This window comes from Balaenoptera ricei, chromosome 9 (assembly GCF_028023285.1).
Source record: "Balaenoptera ricei isolate mBalRic1 chromosome 9, mBalRic1.hap2, whole genome shotgun sequence".
NCBI classification, from domain to species: Eukaryota; Metazoa; Chordata; class Mammalia; order Artiodactyla; family Balaenopteridae; genus Balaenoptera; species Balaenoptera ricei.
The window spans coordinates 55310661-55333336 of NC_082647.1; the positions used below are offsets into that span (position 1 = coordinate 55310661).

General features: G+C 38.5%; 1 protein-coding gene across 1 annotated transcript; it reads left to right on the forward strand.

Moving 5' to 3' along the window:
• The first annotated feature begins 7838 nt into the window (after positions 1 to 7838).
• CLDN12 (claudin 12) lies at positions 7839 to 17802 on the forward strand. Its single transcript, XM_059932769.1, has 3 exons — positions 7839 to 7923; positions 9382 to 9471; positions 14504 to 17802. Exon 3 carries the CDS (start codon positions 14537 to 14539, stop codon positions 15269 to 15271), a length of 735 nt encoding a protein of 244 aa, XP_059788752.1. The 5' UTR covers positions 7839 to 7923; positions 9382 to 9471; positions 14504 to 14536; the 3' UTR covers positions 15272 to 17802.
• Positions 17803 to 22676: the final 4874 nt, after the last annotated feature.

A 22676-nucleotide genomic window follows, 5' to 3' on the forward strand; every position in this document is an offset into this window, starting at 1 on the left:
AGCTTTTGGAAATTTTTCTTTCTTAAGTATAAGAGTATTTTTTTCTTGCTTTGGACATACTGATGTATGTCTCATCTTATTGTGTCCTAGTCTGTTTCACTGTCTACTTTCATATTTTAGTAAAGAGAATAAATAGGAAGTACAATATTAAACAGTATTATCCATCATCAGTATATTCTCAGGAGATTATAATTTCTAAATTTCTGCCTGACTTTCAAAAATACTTACATATTATACATTTTCTCTTAACGCATTTTATTATAAAATATACATGTTAATTGTAAAATAAAATAATATTTAAACAGTGCAAAAGCATATAAAGTAAAAAAGAAAAGTTCCCATCTTTCTGCATCAGGCTCTCCAGTTCTCAGGGAAAACCACATGTTCTTGCAGAATTTTTTAATGCATATATCTTTTTGCCTAAATGAGTTCATTATATAAGACTTTCCAAGGTTTTTTGGTTTTTACAAAATAGTAGCAAGTTAATGAGCTTCTAAAAATTATTCTTCAGTGCTACTTTTAAACTATTAGGAATTGTTTTGGAATTTAAGGCTAAGTGAAGCCTTAACATGTGGCTATAAGTATTAAATAAAAATGTCACTATCATTCTACTTAAATTTCTTCAGATATGACAATGTGAGTGACTTCTTACAAGTGTTATTTCACTTTTATTTGTTCTGTTTTCTATTCCCCACTCCCACCTCCCATCCCAGTCCCCAGATCACTGGCTTTTCTTGTGTTTCTTTTCATTGCACGGCTATTTATTGAGTGTCTCCCCTGTGCCAGGCACTGTGCAGGGCGCTGCATGTACAGTGTTAAGGAGAATAGACAGGACCTGCTGCCCTCATGGATATCACGTTCAACGTCAGAAGCTGCAGGGGATTAGAGCGCTTCACAGCAAAGGAGTAAGAGTGAGGAAAGCGTTTGGAATTTGAACATCTTTACTGATCATAGTGACCATGTTTCATATTGGGTATGTTTTACCTTTATGACTTGAGTGTCATTTTTCTCTTTTTCACTTCTATTATTTCCTAAGTGTGAACAAGTGGCAGTGTGATGACAGTTAGATCAGGTGAATTTCTGACGCTCTGACACCATAATCTTATTTTTTGCTGTGGCAAAGGATAGTAGATGTGTGTTGAGGACTAAGAGGAAATGTAGCTTATTTGTTGTGTCTGTATTGCCCAGGTTACTACTCCACGACTAACTGGAACATTTTATGTAACTCACTAAAATGTTCCATCATTTGTATTTTCTTCTTACCAAAAGTGTACTCTATGTACCTTTTTCTGATGGTTGATTTTTATTCTAAATGAATGAAGAAAATCTGGATTCCTTTTTTATTTTATAAAAAATAAATTTTAAACACTTAAAGATTTATTTTGAAATAAATATTTTAACTGCCATTTATTTTGTCCTTAATACTTCTTTGTTAAAAAGTATTGTTATAGTACTGAATCCTTAATTGGATCCTTAATTGTTATAGTACTGAATGGCCAGGGTATCAATACACTGTGTTTAACAAATTTTTACCAAGTCCCAGTCATTCTTGCAGAGCTTGCTATGTCAGATTCATTTACCATCATGAATTACAAATTTATGCTACCAGACACTGTCAAGTATTAAGTATACCGTACTGTGAGGTTGGATCTGTGCTCTGAAGATTTCACCTATGAAAAAAAAATTTTCAGAAACCTATTGTTCTTTTTGTAATATATATCCATATTATTTATCATAGCGAAATGACCTTTTTGTAAAATTAATGTTTTCTTTTAAGTGGTAAACATGTATTATGTAATCAAGGGGAAAAATCTGCTTTCATAATGGGCAAAATTAGGTCAAGGGTATTTTATTTCAGGATTTATCCAGTTAGTTTTCCTGTAAAGTTATGTCTTCTTTTAGCTCAGTGTTCATTTGGTTTGTGAGGATAGAGGTCAGAGAAAGTTAATGAAAGCTACTGATTTGTTTTTCTTGCTAAAAATGTACACAAAGACGTGGAGTATTTTCCAAGTAGTTTCACAGGGTTTTTGCAAAGTTCAGATAAAATGTTCAGTTAACAAAGTTATGTTCCATCGAGAAATTTGTAATACCATTAAGGTGCATTAAAAATAATGTTTCAAGGCAACAGCATATAAATATACTTACAAGTTATAGCTTAAAAAACAAAATGAAAATGAGGAATAATATAAATTGGTAAACTTTATACAAAAGACAATTTCAAAAATATGGCAACATTATTTTTGAAGTCCAAATTGTTAAGTTGGATGGTAGGTACATGAGTGTTTTGGGGGTTTTTTTAACCTTTTCGTGCTTTAAAATATTTTATAACTAAAAAAAAGTATTTGCCTTACGAAAGTTTATATACCTTGAGAATTAAGAGATAAACATAGTTGATAAATATTGGCAGACAACATGCTACAATTTTTACTGCAGAGTTTAATAATGAAAAATATCTGTTTTTTTTTTCTTAAAGAAATATTTCAGGGAAGCGTTCTATTTATTTTCTGTTTTGTGATCAGAGGTAGCAAGTAGAGGGAAAGTATCAGAGGACTCTTTTTAGCTTTGAGTGAGTGTCACAAGCCAGCTGAAGGAAAAGCAAAATCAAATAGGTAATAGAAATGAGAAAAGGAGAAAAAAATGAAAGAAAAGTATGTATGTTGGAAAGTTGGAGTATTTCCTTGTGGATAACTTAGGAGTAAAAGGTGGGCTCATTGCCTCAGTTGGATGAAAAGCCAGCGGCAATTTCAGCTACCTTTTCTGACTATAACTAACCACTAATTTTAGGCTGTCCTAATTAAAAAAATGTTTTTTCTGTTTCTCATTGTAAGACAGTTGCTTAATTAATAGTTGTTGGGTATTTGGAAGACTTCAAAGGAAGTAATCTCCTTTGTGTATATTATTAGTGTGTTCATAATAGAAGTGAAACCTTTTTGGGGTACCCAGATACCAAGCTATGTGAAGCATAGGTGTTATCTGAATCATGTCCTTTCCTTTGAAATACTTGGAATTTGAAGAACAGGATATGCAATTTATATTACAACTAATTCTGGAGCAAATATAGCAAGGCAGTTTTTTCCTGTTTATTTTGTAAACTCTGAGTGCATTGAAAGTTGAAAGCAAAGGACAAGAGCTTCCTTTGTTCATGGCACATATTTCAGTATATTTTTCTGAAATTGTCAGTATCTTCTGACCAGTGCCTTCATTTTCTTATTTGTTGTCAAACATTGTTATTGGCATTATTTCTGTATAAAAGGCTTTAGGAAGGCCATGGTGTAATATTCTTATATTAAGAAAAAGGATATGATTATAAAGCTAAAACATAGCTTCAGTTTTATTTGTATATGGTTTGCTACAAATTGAGGGAGATTGAAAATATTTTAAATCAAGAGCAGACATTGAGTAAAAGCTTATGGCTTTGGATGGATTTGAAGCATGATTAAATGATAGAGTAAATAAAAGTCCCTGGTCAACCAAATCCTAATGGGGGGAAGTAAGAGTACTGCATAATAATTGAGCCTCAGCTTCAAAAACAAATCTTTCTGTGAACTGGTACTACTCCCAGGGTCAAGAGAAATAGTAAGAACAGTACTGAGCACACATGGCCTTTCCTATAAAAATATGAACCAGAAAACTCACAAACTTAAAAGAACCATTAATGTCATAATCCCAAATTTGTAACACATTCACCAAATGTTTAACATACAGGTTTCTCTTTAAAAACGGGGTATAAAGCAGAAACTAACACACCATTGTAAAGCAATTATACTCCAATAAAGATGTTAAAAAAAAAAATCCATACAAAAAATAGTGGTGGTAGGAGGAGGAGTAATAGGCATGGTAAAAGACAAAAGATTTAAAACACCTGCAAGCTATTCCAGGAAAAAGCCTTCAATTATTGTACTTTAAGCCAATTCTGTTGTACAATCCTGTCCCCTCCCGGCTCCCTCCCCTCTTCACTAGTAACTTTATTAAAGATCAGGAACAAGTGCTGTCATCCTACCTATGTTATAGTAGATGACACGTTCCTAACAGTTTTTTTTTTCAAGCAAGGGGGAGCTCGTTCTGTGTGCTGCAGCACGAGGAAGCGAAAACAAGAAACAGGTGCCCTTGCTCGCTAGCCTAATAGTTTTTAAAGTGACATCTCACTGCTTGATTTATCCAGAACCTTCTTCCCTTATTTCCTGTATTAGCTTGCTAAGGCTGCCATAACAAAGTACCACAAACTGAGGACTTAAACTGCAGAAATCTTCTGTCTCACAGTTCTAGAAGCTGGAAGTTGGAGATAAAGGTGCCAACAGGGTTAATTCCTTCAGAGAGCCGTGGAGAGAGAATCTTCCATGCCATTCGCCTAGTGTGTAGTGGTTAGCTGGCAATCTTTGGCGTTCCTTGGCCTATAGAAGCATCACCCCAATTTCTGCCTTCATCCTTGCATGGCATTCTGTGTGTGAGGTTGTCTTCAGAGTTCCCCTCTTCCTAAGGAAACCAGTCATATTGGATTAAGGCTAATACTAAGGATCTCTTTTTAACTTGATTACCTCTGTAAAGACCCTATCTCCAAATAACGTTATATCCTGATGTATGCTGAGGGAGTTAAGACCTCAGTAGATGAATTTTTGAGGGACATATTCAACCCACAATGCTTCCCTTCTTTTCTTTCTACACTTCCCAACTAATAGTAAAAATTTACTTCCCAACTATACTTGCCAACTTCCCAATTATAATGTTATCTATTATTTTTATTTGACAGTCTCCTCTAAAAACAAGTTTATGGGTTTTTTCATTAATCTAAATTTGCTGAATTTCAGTCATGGAGTTGGAGAAATACTATGGTGAGACATGACTGGAAAAGGAACAGTGTGTGCAAGTTAATTTACAATTTGAGGTTGAACTATGTAGTTTACTATGTAGTTTAGAGAAGATACAAATATTCAGAGCAGGGGGGAGGTAGGTAGGATTTGAGTGAGCAAAGAGGATAGTATGAGGTCATTTCAAGTTCAGGAATAACTTCAATGAGCATTTAGATTTAAGTAAGATCTTAGAGGCAGAAATCCAAAAATAGGAAACTGTCCTGAGTCTGGACAATTCTGAATAGTGACAGCCACCTTTTAGGAAGATCTACCACTTAACTACTTCTTGACTTTGGGCAAATTATTTAACCTTTCTGCATCTCAATTTCTTTGTCATTAATATGAGGTTATGGTGATTAAATTAGAGAGTCCATGAAAAAGTGCTTGGTATATATTCAGTGTTATCTATTATTTTTTTAATTGATAATATATGTAAGGAAACTGTTAACATATCTTAATGTGAAGAAGTGAAAGCAGCTGGTGGACAGTGAATTAATCAGATAAACTAGAAGAAAGGTAGAAATGTTGATGTTTCCATATCCAAGGAAGAAAAGTTTAGGGAAAAAAGGTGGTCTGAATTGTATAATGTGGACCTGAAGCCGGTGGAAGAGAATTAGGACCAAAAAGAAGCCTTTGGATTCAAGCAGAAAGAGATTATTAGTGACTGTAGTAGGCAGAATAATAGTCCCCTAAAGATGTCTTCCTCCTCTCTGGAATCTGAATATGCTCTGTTACAGAATTAAGGTTGCAAGTCAGATGACCATAAAAATAGAAAAATTATCCTGGGTAGTCCAGATGGGTCAATTTTTTTTTTAAATTTATTTATTTTTATTTTCGGCTGCGTTGGGTCTTCGTTTCTGTGTGAGGGCTTCCTCTAGTTGCGGCAAGCGGGGGCCACTCTTCATCGCGGTGCGCGGGCCTCTCACTGTCGCGGCCTCTCCCGTTGCGGAGCACAGGCTCCAGACGCGCAGGCTCAGTGGTTGTGGCTCACGGGCTTAGTTGCTCCGCGGCATGTGGGATCTTCCCAGACCAGGGCTCGAACCCGTGTCCCCTGCATTGGCAGGCAGATTCTTAACCACTGCGCCACCAGGGAAGCCCCCCAGATGGGTCAATTTTAATCACAAGGGTTCTTAAAAGCTAGAAGAGGGAGGCAGAAGAACGTAGGGTGAAGTGATTTAGATGTTGAAAGACTCAACCAGTCATTGCTGGGTTTGAAGATGGAAGGGGGCCACAAGCTAAGGAATGGTGTCCTCAGGAACTGGAGCAGTAGAAGGAAAAGGAAATTTCCCTGGAGCTTCCAGAAAAAAACACAGCTCTTGCTTCCAGAAAAAAACACAGCTCACACCTTGATTCTAGCCCAGGGAGACCCTGTCAGATTTCTGACCTCCAGAACTGTAAGATAATAAATTTGTGGTGTTTTAAGCCACTGAGTTTGTGGTAATTTGTTGAAGCAGCAATACGAAACTAATAGAATAACCAAATGAGAATCTTCATAGAATTTTGGAGATGAACAGTATATTACAGTGAACTTGGAAGCCAGGATTGTTAATTGCTCAAAGTCTTACCTAAAGTACTTCTGAGAATGATATTCCAACATTCTAGTCCCACTAGGGCATGTAAGTATTTCATGTCATCTTTTCCATACCAAAGGCAGGCTAACCATAGACCTGAACTTGATCAATAAGTCTAAAAATAGGGTTGTCTTCCCTTCCTTTTATAGCTTTAAAAAAACATATTGTCAACTACATATACATCTCAGCTAAAGTCTGCTAACAAGGTAGTATTCATCAATGACTGGGAAATAAATTATAAAATGATTTTGTACACAGTTATTTGATTCAATTCAGTTTTATAGATAAGAGAACTGAAGTTCAGAGCAAAGAATCCTGTGTCATATCGTCATCATCCATCTGCTATTGCCAGAGCTGGCCTGGAGCCCAGAGCCTTTCTGTACCCAGAGATCCTTTTACCACCCAATGCTGTCCCTCTTTCTCATTGTTACATCTTGAGGTCTGGCTTTGGGATTGGATTGCTTCTGGCCTTAAATCACCTTACATCCTCCGAAGCAGTACGGAAGATGAGAAAGTGGTAGCAGTGCACAGATAGTAGCCTTTTTCATACTAACACATAGTCCCGTTACTAGAGCAACACAAAAATGTCAAATGGAAATAGCAAATATGTAAAGTCCTTATTGTGTGTTAGACACGTATACTGTTTATAGTAACTCATTTAATCCTCACCATAGTTTCTGGTATAAATACATTATTATTACAGATGAGATCCTGAGGTACAAAAAGGTTATTTAACTTGCCCAAGGTCATACCGCGGCAGAGTGGGATAGGGATGGATGCCATCCTTTACTTTCATTTAAAACTGTGATGCTTTTTCTCAAACTTTTTATTTTGAAAATGTTCAAAGGTACAGAGAATTTGAATAGTACAATGAACACCCGTATACGTACTCTCTCTAGATTTAACGATTATCAGTATTTGCCACATTTACTTTATCTCCATTTATGTGTATGTGTGATCATGACACTTCAGCATCTGCCCAGGGCAGGCCACCTCCAAATATGCCTCAATGGCATATTGATTGTTTTGAATTAAAGTTACTTGAGAAACAGCAGGTGGAAAAAAAAAATGATATAAAAACAAAAAAACACTCTGACCCTCCCTCCCCCTTTCCCACTGAAAGTGGTAAATAAATCATTAGTGGGAAATATTTACTTTGGTACCCAACTCAAAACTATTTTTAGTTTTGTTTCCGTTAACTGTTTTTTAGACCTATAACTCAAATCTGGACGGAACTGAAGGAGCTAGAGGAATGGTGGAGGTGGGAAGCGGAGCAGAGGGCGGGAAGTGGTCCCAGGATATTGCCTGGGACTGCCAGCCCAGTGGATTTTGGGAATTGTAGTCTCCCAGTCATCCAGGACATTCTGGTTTAGGGAACCTGACTACGAGTCCCAGAAGCCTCTGGTGTGGCTCACTGGGAACGCACTTCCTGGGACGCGGAGAGGGAGACGGTCTAAGAGGTTCCTCAGTGTGGGCGAGTAAAATGCTCTGGATGTGAGAAACAGGTAGGTCTGGTCAAGAATGTTCCGATTTCTGGGTCTTTTGCATAAGTAGTTGAGGATTTTGTGTAAGGTTGCTTAAACGACGGGAGTCATTTAGCCTTGAAAAATGCTGACCACATTTGCGGACGTGAACACTGAGTGAGGAGGTATTTGGTAGAGCTCTAAAAAATTATTTTGGACCCAGGAGTATGAATATGTCTAGGTGTCTGGTCGGGGCAGCCAGGGGCTTGGGGCTTGCCTGGCCGGGTGTGCGGTGTGGAGCTGCAGGTTGCTATTTTTGAATCAGCAGCTCATGCTGGTTGTGTAATGATGACCTGCTCGCTATTCAACCCACTCAGTGTTGCAGAGATGGGTTTTTCTGAGAGCGTTCATAGTCACTTTTGCGGTCTCTTTCCACTGGTTCTAACCTGGAAAGCTCTTTTTTTTTTTTTCCTTCTTTTTTTCTGCTCGCTCTGGTGCTCCTGAGGACACAGCTCAAAGGGAGTGGGGGGTGGAGGGGAGGCTTCTCTGGAAGCTTGATTTGCTTTCCTCTGAAGCCCAAGTTCTGTGTTACAGGCTTTGCAAGAGGCTAGTCACGACATTAGAAAGCCAGACTTGGTGACCCCACTTAAAAATGATTGCTCAGAGATCCTGTTGTGTGTTTTCTATTATAAAAATGATTTCACTTAACTTCAGAGTGAGCAGTTGTGCTTGAAACCAACCCAGACATACATCTGGAAAAGAGAAAAACAAAAACAAAAAAAACACCTGATTGAAATCACTTCTGTGCAGACTGTTGGGAACATCATTCTACTTAATGATCGTAGTAGGGCTAGTGATATAGCCTTAATCCAGGAAGTTTTCAGGTGTTTACAAGTTTTCCTTCTCATCCTCCTATTTGAGGTAAATAGTGTTTGAAGAGGAAGTTGTTGATGCTTAAGAAAGATATATGGAAACGTTTAAATGGCGGGTTGAGCTATTGGTGGCACTATAAACTCAAATATTCTAGATGCAAATTTTAGGAGGCACAGTGTGAATCAACTTGGACTAGTTTTGTTGTCAGTATCCTTTTAAAAGGTATAAAAGAAACATCATGAATGTCTTTTATGCCAAGACAACTGATCACACAGTGTTTCATCGGCCCTCCATTCTTTCACTATAGTCATGAAAGGATCTAAAAAATTCATTAAATATTGATTATCTATTTCTAGGACAGTAAAGTGACTTTTATCCTTATTTTTCCTATCTTCTCGAATCACAAAATGAGGGTTAATTTTTTCTTCTGTATCTCACATATAGATATTGTGTGAATTTAAGAATAAACTGCCTTTTTTTTTTTTTAACTCATTGACCACCTTTTTTGGTTTAAGATTTCATTGGTTTCAGATGATTGCTAATTACTTTTCCTAATGCCCTGTGAATTCAAATTGAGTTTTTAAACTAGTACCATATTAATCTGAAGTACTTTTCCTATTTCTTTAGGTCCAGATCATCTGTGCTGTGTGTTCAGATGTGCATATATTTCTTCTAAGTTGATTAAAGTTGTTTTAGAACTATCAAGTACCTCAAAGAGTAAGTACATTCCTTGATTATATCTCTTCCTTTTGCTACCATATATCAGATGACACTTTTTCTCTTGTTTAACAAAATAAAGTTATAGGACAAACCTCCATTGCAAGTGCTATGTTGATGATCTACAGTTTCTAAGAAAACCCAAACTACGGTAGAAGGGACTGCTAGTGTTACTACCAAGGATTAATGTAGCTGCTATTACAGATGTGTTCTCATGTATCTGTTCCTTAGAATTGTTCCTGAAAAAATACAATAATGGATCTGGTAATTCTTTAAGCTCTTAGCCACTATTCCTGCTCCAGACCTCTTTGAACTCTATTTCAAACCACAGGAAAGATATTCTTTTGAAAATATTTTTATTTGAAATATCTTTGATAACCTTTAATTGTGTACAAAAATTTATCCATCTTCTTCTCTGCAAGTCATTGTGGAACAGTTAGATGACAAATGTGAAGTGGGTGTTTTGAACAGAGTTCTTGTCTGATTTGGTCAGTAACTACTCTCAGAGAGAATGCTCTCAGATAAACCTACCAATAATCATTACAGACTTAAATTCCTGATCCTATTCTGCTTTACAAAGGTCTTTACTCTTTATGATCTCACAGCTACCTTGGGGGACATTTGAGAAATTTAAGATGCAGAGGACATAGGTGACTTTCCCAGTTTGCAAATGGTAGTTTATGACTGGCATATGAGTCTTGGGGTTGCCTGGGTTACAATACCAAGCTGCCTCTCAGATGGAAACAGCAAGCCCAAACATCTGTATATACAACCCAGCTCAAGACTGTCAGCCAGCTAGTGTTCATGGGTGTGCCTCAGATTGTTAAAGTGTGTTCTTAGCCTTGCACATTTGCTGCAGTCGCTAATAAGGGGTTTTCATATGGCAAAAAGATGTGTTTTTCCTCATTGGGAGAAATATTTTAAAGAGGAAATATAAATAAAAATATAATAAATTGTTTAACTTTGATAAGCAAACATTAATTTGATATATGAACCACTCTTAATGGCAAGGGGCGAATCCCGTATGTAACATACCTGTTAAGTTGAAAACACGAGAATCAACAGAGCCATAATTGATCGAATCTCTAACCACTGTGGAAGTTAACCAGTGTCGCCAGACTTAGATATGTGTTTCTAGAAGCATAGGCTGTATATAAATACCTGGGAATGGCCTCATCTTTCTTGGGAAGTTTCTGGGGGAAGAAAATGAACTTTATTTTTAAAAATGAGAGGCTTTGGCCAATAAAGAATGGAAAGCAGCATTCTAGAAGCAGTTTGAAGGCTTCAAAACACAGAGTGTGAATGAATGAAATGAGTGGAACTGATCCTAGAGCAAATTTTTAACTTTCTGTGTCCTGACCATACTCACATGGACCTTCCATTTGTTTGTTTGTTCATTCATTCAACAAATAATTGAGTGCCTTCTGTGTGCCAGTGTTGGACACAGTGAATAAAACAGAAGGCTCTCTGTCCTCCTGAAATTTACAGTCTGGTCAGAAAGATAAACATTGAACAGGGAATATAAGCATAATCACTGCTACCAAAGAAAAAGTACGAAGGTGCAGCCAGAGCGTGTAACTAGGGGCAGGGGGAAGGTGAAGGGTGGGGGAAGAGAGGGGAGGTTTAGGGCCAGACTCCCTGGAAACCAGAAAGATGAGTACGAGTTAGCTAAGCAAAGAATAGGATGGGATTAAGAAAGTTCTAGGAGGAAAAACAGCATGAGAAAAAGCCCTTAGCCAAATTGAAAAACAAAATTTGAGAAGTTAAAAGAAAAGCAGTATGGCTACGTAGACAGTAATATGTAAGGTGGGACGATGACACAATAAGGAGATTGAGAATCTGGCAGGAACCAAATGGTGGGATTTAAAACTTTGGAAACTATGGGAAAGATTTAAAACTTTACTCTGAGGAAGCTATTCAATAGGAAGCTATTGAATGGTAAGAAATGTAGTGAAATGATCAGATTTGCATTTGAAAAAATTATTCCAGATTCGAAATTAATTGGTATAGCTCTAAGAGTCAGCAATATCTTTCAGTTTTAAATCACTAAACATATTCCTTCTCCCAACTATCCCTATAAAATGTTACTTCATCCCTCTAGTGAGATATACTACTTACCATCAAATCATACATATGTGGAGTTAAGAGCAGGGTATAAAAAGTAAAGCAGCCAAAGAAAGTTACAAAGAGCAAGGACATTAATTCCAGCACTGAGACTGAAATTTAGTTAAATAGAGGTTAATAGTATTTCCCTTCTGAAAAATGCCGTGGTATACTTGTTGGCTCTCTAAAATAGGACTGTTAGTTAGTGTCTGGGATCTGAGCTAAGGATACTTCAGCAGACGCAAATTCAGGAGACTGATATAACACTTGTATTGATTTGATGCAGGATAAATTTGAACACACTTGATACTGAAATAGATATTGACTATTGACCCACCTCTGTTTATTAGTGTCATTTGATAGTCTGTAGGCTAAGAACTACAGAAATTTATTTATCAATAGCAAAGTCATTCATACTGATCTTGTGTCTCATTCCATTTGCGTTGTAGGAATCAGGGGTACAGGGCAGCTTGATTGAAGAAATCTCAATTACATTGATACTCCAAGTATTTGTCCCCTACCTCTGAAAGCAGGAAGGAATTGTGATTGGGTTAGGACTTTGCATGGGTTATCTGAAGGAGTTCTGAAGCTTTGAAAGAAACTGGGGGAAACTTTTTCTTACGTCTTTACAACATTGATTAAATCTTCATTCTCTTTCATTGCTCAGTTTTTCTCTAACACTGAATGATACATTTTTATGAACAGGTATCTTATTGGGTCACTTTGCTTAATACCTAACAATAATCACTTGATAGGTAATAATCAGACATCTCTTTCATTATCAGCATTTTGAGTTCTTATAAAACAGCATATTCTTTCCCTCAGTCTGACTGTTAGCACACTGGGGCAAGGTCCAGATCTTAATGGCCTCAGTGTCCCTCTAGGGCCTAACAGAGTGTTTTGCATGTGCTAGATACTCAGTAAATACCTGTTGAATGAATGATTGCTTAGTAATGGCTACTTCCTTGTCCAGTTCTACGTCATTAATAGCCTACCTTTGTGAGTTGCTGTGGCCTTGGGTCGGGGCCCAGTATTTATTTATTCAAATATTCCTAAAATGACTCTTGTGCCAGGCACTGTGCAAGTTACTTACAGTATACTGGGGGGACAGGCAAATGAGCAGAAACCAACAGGAAGCTGGATTCTAGAGACTGACAACAGTAGTGGCATTTTCCAGGGTAAACATCCTCAAACTTGCACCAGAGTTTCCATTATTGGACTAAGGTGGTTGGATGGTTGCTAAAATTAAGCATTTAAAATTTGCAGGAAAAAAATACATTAGGACCATAATTCCTCTGTTTGAAGTATTTTCATCCATAACATTTTCTTAAACAATTACTACTTTTGGTAATATTGACAGAAGACAGCATGATAAACAAGTAGTAAACTAAGAGCAGAGAAACTTAGAACTAGTTATGCTTAACTTGAGGACTTTAAAAAATGGTCATTTGTGCTTAAACTCCGATTTTTATATTGTACACTTATATATGTATGTGTGTGGATAGGTATGTACACATACGTATATGTTTTCTGCTAGTAAAATTATTCCTAGTTCATGTGATTGCATTAAATATATAGTAAATTAAAATAGTCTGTTCTGTTGTCTCATAGGAGGCATGATGGAAGGCAGAGAAAATATATTTGAGTGGTGTTTGGAGAGTGAGTTTCAAACTCTTGAAGAAATAAAGCTGAATAATATACTGTTTTTTATAATTTGTTGTATACAGAAAAAGAACACAGCCTTTTAATTTGAGATGAAAGGCCTGGCTACTTTTTTTCTTTTTCCTTATAATAGCATTAATAGAGATAGGTTGTCATTTCTTCAGAAATCTTTGTGTTCATCTTATATGAGCAGTAATAGTAGACTAACCAATCATAGTATATTAGTATAATAACCAATAACCAATAGTTTAATAACCTGAAATGCATGCCCGTCATCTTGAACCAGTCAGGAAGTAGATGAGTAGAATAATTTCAGGGACCTTTGTTCTCTCTTTTTCGTTTGAGTAACTCATTGGAGAGGAGTCTATTTACGTTTTGTGATTTTCTGGTATGCCTGGTATATAGGAATGAGATGTTTGCTTTTTTTTTATTTAACGTTTATTCAACAGATGTTCTTTGAACTGCTCCAGGATGCCAAGCACTGAGTTGATCACTGAGTGCTAAGAAGTAGTTAATGCTTGCATCACACTTACAAGGCGCCAGATATAACTTTAAGCATTTGACATTATATTAACTCATTGAATACTTAGAAAACCCTGTGAGGTAGGCACAGTTACTTTTCCCATTTTACAGATGAGGAAAATGAGGCACACAGAAGTATTGTTGTTGACCCAAGGTGACTTTGGTCACTTGGCTAGTAAGTGAGTAATTGGGGGTTGGAACCCAAGCAGTCTGGCTCAGAGTCTGCCCTCAACCACTCTGCTGCCCTGTAGTGCTTCTTTCCCTATGCCTTTGTCTTTTATGCTGGTCTCATTTTACATTTGCGTGAGCATTTGAAGCCGAATTTGTGTTTGTAGTTGACGGTTGATGAGTGCTTTGACCCTATATATTTGAGTGTCTGACACATCAAAGTGCTTGAAATGTGGTTGTTGAATGAGTGATTTTGGACAACTGAGAGAATTTCTGATGTGATGTTAAGAGAATCTGAAATTATTTTGGTTGTTCCTCTGATTCACTGTGTAGAAAAATACTCATGTGTGAAGACTCTAGTTGCTATATGACCCAGGCAGTAGTAAGCAATCGTGTGTGTGCAGCTGTGCTCTGAGGTCACATGCATGTGTGCTTACATACATTCATATTGTATATGGAGAGGAGACAAGGGACAGAATTTCCCTGTTTGCATTGATGTCATTGGTTGTGTTTCCAGTCAGCACCGTGCTCTCCTGTTGTCCCCTCATGATTTGTCCTCTTGTGTGTCACCCCCTAGTCTGACTGGCAGTACTGCACAAGCCTGCCTGCCATGGGCTGTCGGGATGTCCATGCAGCCACGGTCCTCTCCTTCCTGTGTGGGATCGCCTCGGTAGCAGGCCTCTTTGCGGGGACTCTGCTTCCCAACTGGAGAAAATTACGACTGATCACGTTCAACAGAAATGAGAAGAACCTGACTGTTTACACAGGCCTGTGGGTGAAGTGTGCCCGGTACGACGGGGGCAATGACTGCCTGATGTACGACACTACTTGGTACTCATCAGTTGACCAGCTGGACCTGCGGGTCCTCCAGTTTGCCCTGCCCCTCAGCATCCTGATTGCAACGGGGGCCCTGCTGCTCTGCCTGATTGGAATGTGTAACACCGCCTTCAGGTCCTCGGTGCCCAACATCAAACTGGCCAAGTGTCTGGTCAATAGTGCCGGCTGCCATCTGGTGGCCGGGCTGCTGTTTTTCCTGGCAGGTACTGTGAGCCTCTCCCCATCCATCTGGGTCATCTTTTATAACATCCATCTGAACAAGAAGTTCGAGCCAGTCTTTATGTTTGACTATGCAGTGTATGTCACTATTGCTAGTGCTGGGGGCTTGTTTACGACTTCCCTTCTACTGTTTATTTGGTACTGTGCATGCAAATCTTTGCCTTCTCCTTTCTGGCAACCGCTGTACTCCCATCCTCCCAGTATGCATACATATTCACAGCCCTATTCAGCACGCTCCCGCCTCTCTGCCATAGAAATCGACATTCCAGTAGTTTCACACACCACCTAGTGGGGAAATAGTTGCTAAAGAAAACTTGTAGCCTCACATTTCCCTTGTGCAAGGAGCTATCTTGGACCTATATACATTTTCCTTTGTTTCTGATCAGTCAGTGAAGCCAAATTAGTATGTCTTAGTAAGATGAAGTGCTGCTAGTTTTTATGAAAAGTACAATATTTAAATGTGAATCATTCCTTTTATCTTCTTATGCTAGAAGGATTTTTAACCTCCAGGTTGATATCTGGTCAGTTATTTCGGTGGAAAGGACCTGTGTCTCAACTGAGGTGATTTAGAGCAACATAGTAAAAAATGATTGCTAAGAGAAGCTCTTATAAGCGATCCTTATGAGTATTTCAGAATGTGTATTGTCCTTTTGCTACAGTACCTTAAATTGGGAAAAAAGGGCAATTTCAAATTAAAAATTTTTTTTCAGGTAAGGGTAATATTTTAACAGTAGCCAGTCTACCAGCTTAGGCTGTAACTTTTCTTACTTCTTTCTCGGGGCTAATTGTATTGAATAGAGTTTGGTATTTTGAAGATGACTTTCTTTTGTGAGTTCTAATCTTCTACCTCATGCCTGTGTTTAAAAATAAAATGTATTTTAAGTGATGTCAGAGAGAATAAGCCTAACATTTAAAATATCTATTAGTATGGATAACATTTAACATAATTTTAAAAGTTAATAGTTCTATAAGTTGTATTATTAAAGTTAAAGTGCCATGTGATGGATTGGTGCTTCCTCTGAGGCAGAAAAACTTTTCTCCAGATATCATCCACCAAGTGGTACTCATGCCCACGTATAATCTCTTAGTGATTAAGAGAAAGAAATAAAGAGGCCCGAGTGGTTAGTTCTCCTTTAGACAGTGGTAGGGGACAAGCATCTGTTCTTCAGTGACAACATCAGAGATTCATTCTGGTGGCTGCCTTTTGGGTGACGGGTGAAGTGAGGCATGGCTTCACCATGACCGCATTCACCCTTGATTCAGTTCCTGCCCCCATCACCGATTATTTCCTTGAGGATATATCTTTGCCCAACACTTTACTAGGTGCTATAGAGGATACATGCAAAGTATGAGAGCCGGTCCCATCTACTAAGAAATTTTAATTTAATAAGAGAAGATCAAACTGTTATCTGACAATTAGGGAACAGTCTGACTTCAGTGGCAGCTGGTCTTCACTTCTCAAGCATTGATCTAGGAATATATTTCACCCAGAGACATGGCTTTCTGTCAGACAGGCTTATTGTACAATACCAGCAATGTTTGGAACCCAGAAATTCAGTTTGTTGGATCCTTTAGAGCACCTACATTAGCCTAGACACTGTAATAACATGATACCAGATTCATAAGAATGGATGGGCAAAAGTGGTAAAGATTAAATTGTTCCCTTTTCACCTCTGAAAGTATGATGATGTATTAAAGAGGGAGGAATATTTAAAATCTTTCTAATGGGGTAACATTTAGAGGAAACCATGTTAACACCGAGATGAATGCTTAGAAATTCAGGGATATTGGGTGTTTACCCTTATGAATTTGAGCTGTTTATTTGATGTAATTTGCTACACATTAGTACTATGTTCATGGGGATTTTGTTCTGTTATCCATTACAGATTTCACAGACAGCTAGTTGCATGGTTAACAGATTATTGTGCCTCTTCTGCAAATCTGAGTATGCTTCTGGTATTTCTGTGGACGTAAATGGTACTTTTGTTTCTAATTCCAAACACTAGTTTATGTACATAGCAAGTAAATACAGTTGTATAATTTTTAAATGCCATCAGTTGAAAGCATGCAAAACTATGGTTTTCTTAGCTATAGCTTCTGATTTCCTTCAGTTCTTTTAATTCTTCTCAGATATAGCTGAGTCTTGATCATTCCAAGACAGCGTCAGGTAGAATTTTGAGATTAATATTAATTTCCCCCTTTGCTAATTAATTTCTGTCCCCTCTCTCACTGAAATTGTCCTAAAGTGTCGAATTCCACCATTCTTTGTATAAACAATGTTAAAAGCAGACTCAGCCATTAATTTTCTAGACAGTTTTTAGTCCATGGGATCATGTATATAAAATGTTAAACTTTTCCTGTAAGAATCTTTCGGATTCTTTTCATAATCTGTAGCCTCTAATTAGTATTTATTATAGATTCACTTGGCAAAAGAAACAATTGTTTCCCTTACTGTCATTAATATTTCAGATTTGCTATCAGGAGCTATTCTTCAAAGCCATCAAAGGAAATCAAGTATTTATAATTCTTTTTAATAACTTTTGAGCATTCATCAGTCTGTCATTGTGATGGGGGATATCTTTTTTTGTTGTTACAAGTCTCTTAATGTTAAAGGCCTTTTACAGAAGCTTGGAAAACCTTAAATGTAGTATGATCCACCAGATTTGGTTTATCCAACCATGGGAGAAAAAAACCCTGAGCTTACTTTACTTGTAAATAAATATACACTATAACAGATAATATGTTTGCTGTAAACTGCAATGTAAAACCTCGATAAAACTGCACTGTACTTGATGTTTATTAAAAGATGTATTTTTACAAGTTTCTGTTTCTATCCTCATTTCGTCAGTGCTTTAAGTTGAAATATTTTGAGAAATGTTTCTCAAATATGTGCAAATTGAAAAAGACACAGCACCGTTTAAAGCCCTGTAGAATAGCAATTGGAATGGAATTGGAAAACTTAGCATTATTATTTCAGAAGCATCAGGACCCTTCAATTCTAAGAGTGGTCTTTGGAGTTCACTGGACTATTTCAACATTCCACAAAAAAAACACCAAATAAAGTCAAATGTGCCAGACTTGCCTCATCAATGGAGTGTTTCAGCGGTCTGTGATCTTGTAGATTGGGAGTTCTCAAATGGTTAAGTGGGAGGATCTTTCCTTACTCTTCAGAACTCGAGGTTAACAGGAAAAGCAGTCCTAACAGGTAAGTCACCTCAGAATTTCTGGAGCCTGGAATGAGCTCTTAGTTTTCTGCCTCCTGGTGAGAGCATTCACAAGCACTCCTTACTGAACCCAAGGCTCTCTGGTGGGACATTAGATGCCAGAGCCGTACGTTGCGCTGGAAATCCAAAGCTGCTTCAAGCTGGCCATCCCCATAGCTGATTATACTAACGCACCACAGTCCGGAGTCTGCCCCTTGGTTGCACAGTCTCACTGAGGGTGGCTGAAATGCTAGAGAAACTCTTCATGCTAAGCAAATTCACAAGAGACTGATTTACCAACCAGAAGTGAGAAATATAGATGCCTTGCAACCACTATCCAAGACCAGTGTTTTAAAAATACACCCTACACAGAGCTCCTTGGAGAAAAGACCGATTCCACTCCTGGGGTAGGCAAAGTACAAGATGAGCCCAGCACATCGTCTTCCGTAAAGGAAATGGTCAAAGAATGATGGGGACTTATCCAATTACACAGAAGCCGGCTTAAAGAGGTTCCCACTGGCCAAATCTGGGACAATCTGAGCATCAAAATAATAGTAATGGGTTATAATCCATTGAATAAAGCAAAAATCCATGCATCCCTACTGATACAAATGGGAAGAAAGAAAAGTTGTTTCTTACAGTAAAATACCAAATAAATATGGAAAAATAGATGGAGTTGGGAAAACATCAATAGAATTGAAACTAGTTGGTGCAAGTTTGATGAGAAAGAGGATATTTACGTTGTCTCAAAATACTGCTCCACAAATTACTAATTTCGGAGGGAAAAGTAGTAACTTTATTAGTCGATAAACTTGGCAAACACAGCCTTAACCAAGTGATTAAATTTATCACCAATACAACAAACCAACACCATGCACCTTCTAATATGCAACAAGAAGGTCAGATCATTGCTTTTGTGGTGTTTCCATTAAAAATACATAGCTTGAGACTAATCTTGAGGAAACGTGCAGTTTGTCAGTTCCACTTTTACTTTTTGCCCCCTCCTCTACCTCTCCTGATCTCACACCTCTTCATTTTAATAGAAAAGCATAAAACCTTACAGCCTAAGTTGTCTCTAAAATATTTCCTACAGTAACTCTTTTAGGAGAGAACTTGAAGAGCTTGTGTCAGGTTTCTCTGGGAAAAATAAAAAGGAAAGGTCCTTGCAGAAGAGATGTAAATCAAAGTGACAGAACCACAGGACTCATGGGATCTTAATTAGCTGTCCCATTTCATTGCTTAGCAGTATCTTCAATCCTGAAGTATACTGATAGGTTAGCCTAAGGGCTATCTCCCTTCTTTCCCCTGCCCCACGCTGGAGTAACCTTTCTAGGAGAAGGTCATTCTCCCTGTGCTGGTGGGTGTCTCACCACCCTCCAGCCCAGGAAGGTTCTCTGTCAGTGACATAGCATGCCAGAGCCCTTTAAAACCTCACTGCAGGACTGGAACTCAGAAAAAGCACAACTATAGCCTGCCTAGTAGTCATATCCAAATCTGCTATTAACAGGAAATTTGGGTTTGTTTGTTTTAATTTCTTTGGAAATATGCCAGCTTTCCAGACTGTTATGTGAAACAAATCCTTCAGCAAATTTTGACGAAGAAAATGAGATGGTGAATGAGGAGAGAAATTGTTTCTTATTTTGTATGAAAAACCCAGTATGACTGGGTCCCGTTAGCAGGAATGTAGTAATCATGATTTTGAGTGGTCCTTGTTCACTAAAATCCTCTATAGAAAAAAATACAGATTCATGTCTCCAGGGTTTTGCTTTATAGAAGAAAGTTAACAGCTTCTCATTAAGAGAAAAGGCATTATTGATACTTCAGCTGCTTTATATATAGTGGCCTCGCTCCAAGATTCACTCTTTAACAGTTTGAAAGGGTACTTCTAGTAAATAAATACAGATAATTCATTTAAATTTAAAAATAATTTTTGCCTCTCTCCCCATGTCCCTTTTCTTGTCCTCATTCTCAGGCTAATCCTGTGTTCTGGACAGTCCAGGTGGGGAGTTTAGCACCAGGAGGTTTCTGCAGATAGTGGGGACCCCAGGTCCTGGCAGTCCCCCTCTGGGGTGAGCAGGTGCCTAGGAAGCGTGTCTTTCCCCTTGCTGGCCACGTGAATGAGGGCTTTGGCTCATGTTCTGACCTGCAAACCTGCTCCTGGCTGCTTCTGCTTTAACAGGTCAAAGGTAGCAGTGGATGCTGGAGCCAGCCCGGTGGTACCGGCCGGTTGTGCACATCTCTTCCCAACTCCTCACCCAGTGACATCATGTTGGTAGTTTGAAATTGGCCATGGTGGAAGTATTGATGCCACAGAAATTGGCAAATGCTACAAGTTAGAGTTTGGTTTTTTTTTTCTTTTTTTTTCTTTCCTCCCTCCCTCCCTCCTTCCCTCCCTCCCTCCCCTCCTCCCTCCCGCCCTCCCCTCCTCCTTCCCTCCCTCTCCTCCTCCCTCCCCTCCTCCCTCCCCCCCTGGGAAACTGGGAATTATAGCAAGTGCTGAGAGCTATAAAACCTTATCTGTGATAAAGGGACTCTCTGAAATAGACTTTTAATGGGTCTCTCTACCTCCAGTATTGCTCTATGTCCCTCCCCACCACCAACCCATCCTGTACACAGACAACAGAAGGAACCTAATGAATGCAAGTATGACCTAGTCTCTCCTCTACTTAAAATAATTCAGCAGTTACCTCTCAGAACAGAGTCTAAACTCTTGTTTTAAGTCTGAGTGGTAGGTCTTGTGCCGTAGAACAGATAAGAGTACATCAAAGAATATAGAGCCAGGAAAAACAAACTGCCTGGCATAGCACAGCCACACAAGTTATCTAGAAAGAGATTTTTTTCACTGTGTCCACAGCTGATCAGACTTTTAGCAATTATTGACACAATATCTCACAAGTCTAATGTGTAACAATGCAAATTCAAGAATAAATAATAGGGAATATCCCTTCTCAGGGACCTCTAGATTGGTTACATACCTTATTCAAGGAATTTCTGTTTCCTGTATGGCATGATGAATGTGATAGCTAGCCTTTAAGATGGCCCCCAATGATCCCTGCTTCCTGGTATTCATATCCTTATGCAGTCCTATCCCACACTGAACAGGGCTGACATGTGTTACTAATAAAATTTGGCAGAAATGATAGCCTGTGACTTCTGAGGCATAGGTCATAAAAGATGTTGTAGCTTCTGCTTCTCTATCTTGGATCACTTGCTCTGAGGGGAAGCCAGCTGCCATGTTGTGAGGACATACACAGCCCTATGGTTAATTTAGGAAGAACCAAGGCCTCCTACCAACAGCCAGTACCAATTTGCCAGCCATGTAAGAAAGCCATGTTGGAAGCAGATTTCAGATCACTGCAGCCCTGGCCAACATCTTGATTGCAACCTGATTGAAAGATCCCAAGCCAGAATCACCCAGCCAAGCTGCCCCCAACTTCCTGACCCACACACCCTGTGTGAAATAATGCTTATTGTTGTTTTAAGATGCTGTGTTTGGGGGGCAATTTGATATACAGCAATAGATGACTAATAAAAGAGCATAAAGCAAATGCAGGGGGTCAATCTTGAGGAATATTTGTTTTAATGCTATGAAGAGGTATTGTGAGATTTCCTTGCTCCATATCAGAAAAAAATCCCTCTCATGATCCCAGATTCCCTTGGAAAGTGCTGAATATTTTTTGCCAAAATGTGGTAAAAGAGCCTAATCTGAAGTGTGTATGTTGGGGGTGGGAGGTGAGAAGGATCTGAGCTTAGGTTGGGAGCAGAGTTCTCTCTAATTCTGGTTAGGTTATAAGTGACTGCCTTTGTTATCAGGGAAATAAACTGAAGAATAAACATTCATGGAGGTTGGAATAGATGTTAAATGCATTTACAGCCAAATCTGATATACATAGTGGTTATGTTGTTCTCTGGTTACCAGGAACAAATAAACCATACCTATAAAAAAATCATTTGTTTTTATCTAACCGTCCAATTATTTCTGGGGTCAGCCCTTCAGGAAGAAAATAAAACTGATAGTTTCCTAGGTAGATGAGGAAATAGCTGATTCTGAGACTCATTAGGCTGTTGAGTTGACAGGTAATACCTCCCTTTGATAGAACAAACAGCAAGATAAAAGCCTGTGGCAGCAATTGTGAGATAAGGAAGCTGGGAGAGGGAAGCTGAATTGTATTGATATTTCAGTGCAGTAAAGTTAATCTGATTGCTTTCCTAACACTTGGCCTGTAAAGGGGGCAAGCTAGGTGGCTTAAGATGCCCAGAGGGCAGCAGCCTAAGGACACTGAGCTCCTTGGTTGGGGAGTAAAAGAGATTCATAGGAGAAAATGTGACCCGGGATGGGGGTGGCAGGCGGCAGTGGATGGCTCAGCAATGGAAAGCATCAGAAGCCAACTTTCCCTACTCTTTTTAGGTTGCTTTTCTCCCCACCCAGCCTGTACAACTTGTCAGGCACTAAGGTGGAGAAAGCCATTAATGCTAAAGTGGAGTAGGGAG